At 41.1% G+C, this 7,342-nt stretch overlaps 1 protein-coding gene across 1 annotated transcript in view; it reads right to left on the bottom strand.

The window, feature by feature from the left end:
- Window positions 1-7,342, bottom strand: part of LOC133993570 (glutamate receptor 1-like) — a 73,593-nt gene that overhangs the window by 33,565 nt on the left and 32,686 nt on the right. The window contains exon 3 of the mRNA XM_062432561.1: window positions 1,473-1,756. Within this exon, the coding sequence (XP_062288545.1) occupies window positions 1,473-1,756 (284 nt within the window). The remainder of the gene's footprint in view (window positions 1-1,472; window positions 1,757-7,342) is intronic.

The raw sequence follows: 7,342 nt of genomic DNA, 5'->3' as shown, positions 1-7,342 counted from the left end.
AGCTTCAGTTACCGTCGGCTCTCTGAAGACGTTAATAATTTCCCTCTGACTGAACGAGGCTATCAGCGCTGGTCTTTGTGAGCTGGACTGTTTTTGCATTGAGGCTCATTTGCATAGAAAGGGGCTAATTTTACACCAAATGTGTGCATATCATCTCATTTACATATCAGGGTGGTGTTTTCATGGCAGCACTGTTTTGAGTCGTATTTCACCCTTTGTGAGCCAAACAGTTTTGTGTGAGTGTGTGTTTGTGTGTGTGTGTGTGTGTGTGTGTGTGTGTGTGTGGGGGGGGGGGGGGGGGGGGGGGGGGGTGGTTGTGTCTCATTTGCAGGTTTAGCAGCTGCAAAAGCCGCATAATCCTTTTGTGAATTCACCTGAATGTAAGAGGTCTCTTTCTTTCTTCAAGTCAACAAGTTTAAATAAGCTTTAAAATACTAAAAGTCTCAAGTGTTCTACTACTGCCTAGATAGATAGATAGATAGATAGATAGATAGATAGATAGATAGATAGATAGATAGATAGATAGATAGATAGATAGATAGATAGATAGATAGATAGATAGATAGATGTAATTACACCCTCCCCAGCCTTCATTTGCTCCAGCTAGTATCTCAAAATGTATAGAGTAACTTAAACTACTTGTGCCAGTTTACAAAAAAGTGGTTAAATAAAAAAAAAATGTGACTATGAAACCATAGACTGTATATAAGAAATGTACGTAACATCCGTGACGTCACCCATTGGTTTGTGGACTGCTGCTCGGAGGCCAATAGTAGCAGCGCCATCTTGAAAATTTCAGGTGCATGCTGGGAAAAATAAAAACAGGGATTCTACTTATATGGGCATCAGGAGGAGCATGAGGCGCCCTCCTGAACCTGTGAACCAATCAACCTGTCAATCACGATGTAGCCACGCCCTAATGCATACCCTGCTTTATCGTCACATATAAAATCAGGGAGGCCAAAATGTCCCAAATGAACATCATACTGCATTGAAGAAGGCTTTAAACTAGCGATTGAGACCATAAACACATTTTGAAAATGTTTACTGAGGTTAGAAATCAAGTGAGAAGTTGGTGAATTCTCCATTGACTTGTATAGAGACGGAAGTCCTTTTGACACCAAAACGGTCGCCCCCTGGTGGCCTTTTGATAGAATGCAGTTTTAAGTCACTTCCGCGTTGGCCTCATTGCAGAGGACTGGAACTCCACGCCTGTATGAGACAGACCATGAACTCGAGACCTCCTCACCATGAATAAAGTAAGGCCTACAGAGCATGCTCAGTAGAGACCTTCTACAGCCAACCAACTTCTGATAATACAGCTGCTCTTCTTCTAATGATGCTGCACTACTAAGTTTGGCCACTATGCCCAAAATCACCTCATAGCCCTGCAGTGTTCCTGAGGTTTGATCAACGTCACACTTCTTCCTTCTCTTTCAATACATGCTGCCAACAAACACACATCTCTGAACACACATGCAGATAAAAGTCATTTGTAGGAGTGATGCGTCCTCACCTGAGTCGGAGCTGTACATGTAGACGAACCTCTCCCAGTCGAAGCGCTCCAGCAGGGCCATGAGGGGCTCTTGCAGCTCGGGCCGCAGCTGCAGGACAAACTGGTTGTTGGTCTGGACGGGGAAGGACGGCGTGACGAAGCAGACGTGCAGAGAGCCGCAGAAAGACATCAGCATGTTGACCGTCCGCCGGTCGTACAGACCCATGATGGCGTACACGCCTTTGGAGAACTGGGAGCAGACTGGGATAGATGAGAGGAGAAGAGGGGAGAAAAAAAGAGAGGATCGTTATAACAGGTTTTATTTACACTGGCTGAATGGCTGGAGAGTGTGTGTGGTATATGTGGTGATAATGCATCCTAAGCTGTGCAGTTACAGAGAAATAGCACACTGTATGGAGGTAAGTTGTCTTTCATTGGGTATATTTAAAGATAACGTTAAAACTGAGGTAATAGCAGAGTCATATTTACATTCTTATAACACCATGGCAACAGACGACTCTTCTGATTGGCTGGAGTTTTGCATTATTTCATCACACGTTAATAAATCTTCATAACTAGAAATTAGCTGGCTTCAGGAGTTCTTCTACTTGTTGGAGTAGTAAGCTATTCATTAGGCTTCTGATGTAATAATTGGTTGTCTAATGGAGCTTTTACACTATACAGTTCTACCACTAATCGACTCGACTCAACTCTGTTTTTGTGCGTCTCCATCAGGGATAGTACCTGGTACTTTTTTAGTATCTGCTCTTCCGAGGTTCCAAGCGAGCCGAGCCGATACTAAATGTGTCGTCATCAGACTGCCGGCCACTGATTGGTCAGAGAGTCACTGGAAGAGTCATGAGCCGTCCCACACAAGAATCAAACCCGCAATTTATAAATACCAACAACAGCGTTACAGTGATTAGTTTCTCTTCTCTTGCTTTGTGTGAGACAGAAAGCCTCATACAGCAGCAAGTACACCATCGCCTCCATTTCCTCCATTGTTTATGTGTTTGTGTCGCGTATGAAACGAAGTCACGGCAGTTTAACGCAGCGTTGCTATGACGACCCCGCTCACGTTGAGGGGGAACTATAGTAATGGAAAAGGTTCCTGAAACCAAACCGAGTCAAGTAGTGCTAGAACTGTGTAGTGGAAAAGCGCCATAATTATAACACTAATATCTTGTCTTTTTTTGTCCAATAAACAGTCCAAACCCCAAAATATACTGGTATAGAAAAGTAAATTGGAGCCAAAAACACAAGTATTGGGGGTATTTTTGCTATAAATGTGACAACTATGAATTGATTAATTGTCCTTATTGTCAATTATTTGTATCTAATTTAAGTCTCAAAAACATAGAAACCAACATAAAGTTTATATCCAAAGAGCACACTGCCCTTAGATATGAAAAACAGTATTATATTATAATGGCTGGAGAGTGTGTGTGTGGTATATGTGGTGATAATGCATTCTAACCAGTGCGGTTACGTAATAATAGCACACTGTGATGGTAAGTTGCCTCTCATGGGTTATATTTAAAGATAATGATCTGCAACCATATATGGAGGAGCTAAAGCCACAAAAAGAAAAGTTTATTTTTCATCTGTTAGTCAGCTTTTTTTTGTTATTTTGGTTGATTGCTGAGTGGAAGTGAGACAGAATTCTCTCGAGCTCTCCTTTTTTTAATCTTCACACGACTATTTCTGTGACTTCCACTGAAGATGAGCAGCCATGTGAAACACTATGATGTTTTCCAGGGGAGACTGTCTAAATATATGAGCTGTTATCCACGTTTTTAAAATAAACAATAACTCTCTGATTTTGAGCGGACGGTCAGAACAACCATAAACATATTTGACATTCTGATCAAGCATAAATCGAGCTTTAGTGTTCATAAAAATAATAAAGTCGTATACTTATTACAATGGTTAAATATACTGTATCAATAACCCTTTTTCACATAACATCAACTAACTAATATTCAGTTTACTATCAAAGAGGACCAAAAGAAACCAGATATAATATTCATATATCAGACGCTGGAACCACAGAATTTGGAAATTTCCCTCTTTAAAAGATGTCTACAATTTTGTTTAATTTAATAATTGGAAACTAATCGATAAATTACTAATCGTCACACACATCCAGCTTCACCCCTTTTCATCCAAATAAGGATTTAGGTGATGACACAAATACAACACACATGTTTTTATAGAGTTTAAACCCGACTGCGCCCAGACGAGCATAAAATAAGACAGAATGACTGGAGGGAGGGAGGAAGGAGGGAAGGAAGACAGAATAACTGGTGGTAGCTCAGCAGTGAGAATTATTTTGTTTTAAGACCTAATCCCTGACTGTGAAGCAGCTCTGCGTGAAGAGTAATTTGATTATATTCATTGTGTGCGTGAGGATTTAACATGTGGAGAAACTTCACTTTATCAGCTTCACAGCAGCAGATAAGTCAGCTGCAGAAATCGTGTCCGTCTACCATGAAGATAGGAACACTTTATCATCTCTTAGCTTATTATCAAGCAAAGATTTTTTTCTGTTCTATGTTGAAGTTACAGACAAAAGCAGATAAAACAATAAATGTGCGTGACTAATGACACACGTCTGTTAACCCTGTAAAGTCTGAAGTATGTCTGGAGTGTATTTATTGGACCTTCAAACAGATTAATACAAATTTAAATAGCAATAGAGCCAGACAGGTATATCAGCTTATCATTTCGGTATCAGCATATATGTTGTCCGATATGCACCGATATATACTAACTCCTGAGGGAAATACCTAAATGCTCCACTATGTTCACCAGCTAGTGTACAGCTCGACAGTCGAGTTACAAAAATATTGATTATAGCCGTTTTAAACCCTGCTAGAAGGTTTATTCTCCACATTTAGAGCTGAAACAATCAGTCAATGAATCGATTGGTTTATCAACAGATATATTATTTTCTTTCAGTCGATTTGTCAACCAAAAATCCAGACCTTTTCTCTAGTATTCACTATATCAACCTAACTAAATCAAATCTAACTTTTGGATGTTTGAAGTCATCTCTATGAAGCTCTGATTTTGGTGTTTTTAAAAAACCTTTCCAACATTTTACAAACTGAACGATTAATTGAGAACATAATGAAACCCATTCTGTGTTTATATAACAATTTCAAGCTTATTTAAACCTTATTTCATACTAAAAACAAAACAAATGTGAAGTATTAGGTCAGTATCAGTGTGTCTGCTGAATAGGGTCGCCAACCGTCTCTTGGAAAACGGAATCGTCCTGTATTGAGCTGAAAGGGGACGATACGCACTTTGTACCGTATTTCCGTGAGAATCAAAATAGTCTGTAAAAAGTCAATGGAATCAATGAATGACACTGACAGGGCATTTTATATGAACATTTAAGGTAATCTTATTGCCCCGCCCTCTCCTGCTCTGTGACCAATGAGCTGACAGCACACTCACACACGAGAAAGACAATGCAGAATCCGGCTCTTCTCATTGGTCGAGGTGCTGTTGCTTGCAAGACGATACAGAAGACAAGATTTTGACAGGCGGGGAGTTCCGGTCCTCTGAAATGAGGCCAACGCAGAAGTGACTTAAAACTGCATTCTATCAAAAGGCCACCAGGGGGCGACCATTTTGGTGTCAAAAGGACTTCCGTCTCTATACAAGTCAATGGAGAATTCACCAACTTCTCACTTGATTTCTAACCTCAGTAAACGTTTTCAAAATGTGTTTATGGTCTCAATCGCTAGTTTAAAGCCTTCTTCAATGCAGTATGATGTTCATTTGGGACATTTTGGCCTCCCTGATTTTATATGTGACGATAAAGCAGGGTATGCATTAGGGCGTGGCTACGTGGTGATTGACAGGTTGATTGGTTCACAGGTTCAGGAGGGCGCCTCATGCTCCTCCTGATGCCCATATAAGTAGAATCCCTGTTTTTATTTTTCCCAGCATGCACCAGAAATGTTTAAGATGGCGCTGCTCAGATCCGAAACTATTCGCTTCCGAGCAGCAGTCCACAAACCAATGGGTGACGTCACGGATGTTACGTCCATTTTATATACAGTCTATGGATTTTGAGGCACAAAGTGTTTATGTTTACAACTTTTTCACAGACTTCAGAAGTTTGCACTTTTCTTATTGCAGTTTTCAGTTAAGCAAGACTGAGTTCTGTTTAAAAAAGATTTGTTATTTTGCACTAAAAAAAAAATTGTTGAAGAATAATTTGTTTTCCATGTTTTCGTATCACTCAAATATGCATCGAATTAAATTCAGGTTCGAGTCAAATCATTTAAAAATCGTTTCACACCAAGCCAGGAGGGATGAACACAATCGGGTCGGCCTGCAAACTAGGTGTCCCTTATTTAACTTTTAGGGAGTTGGCAACCCTACTACAGAAAGACTTCCCTCATCTATCTGCTCTGTGTCCTTGGTTCAGCCGTCGATCCCTGCAGCTAACGCTAACATGCTAACAACAAGTCTGGTCCCTCTGAGCAGGCTAACACAGGAAATAACTGTTCCCGTTGGCTCCATGTTATCATGCTAACAATAGATGTTTGCCCTCAGGCGGATGCTATCATGCTAATGAGGTATCTGTCTCTTAGCATTAATGCTCCTGTCCCAGTGGGACGACGGAGCGCTCCTTCATCAGAGGGTCAGGCAGCAAACACTCCACACATACTGAGAGCCTTTGGAAGAGCTTTGTAGTTATTTGTATTGAAGTGGGTAACATCCCCATGATGAAACCCAGATATATAACCAATGAAATGAGTCTTAATTAGCTTCATCAACACATGGACTGCTGCTTCTGTGATCAATGAGCTCTGTGGTTACTGTGTCTTCTCCCTGCAGGTGTGTTCCTTCTCTTTATGATGATATTCACATTTAAAATCACAGCTTAAATCAGGTGGATTTAATTTGACCTGCATAATAAAGTGAGCTCAATAAAAGATCCACAAGCTCCGATTAATAACACATAACATTTATACATGTGTGTTCATAATGTTCTGCTTTGGATTCAGATAGTGCCTGTATGAGAGAGAACGTGGAGAGTTTTTATTGTGCATTAGGTGAACTGTGAATACGGCTGCAGCTAATAATTATTTTCCTTATCAATTAACCTTTGTGTCGTCCTCCCCCTCTGTTTTGACTGTTCCTTCTTTCCTTCCTTCTGTCTGTCCTTCCTCCCTCCCTCCTTCTCTCCTTCTTTCCTTCCTACATCCCCCTTTCTTTCTTCCTTCCTCCCTCTCTCCTTCTTTACTTCCCTTCTTCCTTCCTTCATCCCTTCCTTCTTTCCTCCCTCCCTCCTTCTGTCTTTCTTTCCTCGCCATTACCTTCCTTCTTTCCTCTGTCCTTCCTTCCTCTTTTCCTTTTCCCTCCCTCTCTCCTTCCTTCTTTCCTCCCTTTCTTCCTTCCCTCATTTCCTTCCTTCTTCCTCCCTTCCTTCCTCCCTCCTTTCCTTCCTTCTTCCTCCCTCCTTTCCTTCCTTCTTCCTCCCTCCCTTTCTTCCTTTCCTACCTTCTTCCTTCCTTTCCTTCCTTTCTCCTTTCCTTCCTTCTTCCTCCCTCCCTTCCATCCTTCCTTCCTCCCTCCCTACCTTTGTCCTTTCCTTCCTTCTTCCTCCCTTCCTTCCTTGATTCGAGGACAAAGATATTCAGTCATAGAGGACTAAAGAACCCAGAAAATATTCACATTTCATTGTGTGTGTGTGTGTGTGTGTGTGTGTGTGTATGTGTGTGTGTGTGTGTGTGTGTGTGTGTGTATGTGTGTGTGTGTGTGTGTGTGTGTGTGTGTGTGTGTGTGTGTGTGTGTGTGTGTGTGTGTGTGTGTGTGTGTGTG

This window comes from Scomber scombrus, chromosome 14 (genome assembly GCF_963691925.1).
Source record: "Scomber scombrus chromosome 14, fScoSco1.1, whole genome shotgun sequence".
Lineage (NCBI taxonomy): Eukaryota > Metazoa > Chordata > Actinopteri > Scombriformes > Scombridae > Scomber > Scomber scombrus.
The sequence above is the reverse complement of the archived record's forward strand: the minus strand, read 5'-3'. Positions and strand labels throughout refer to the sequence as shown.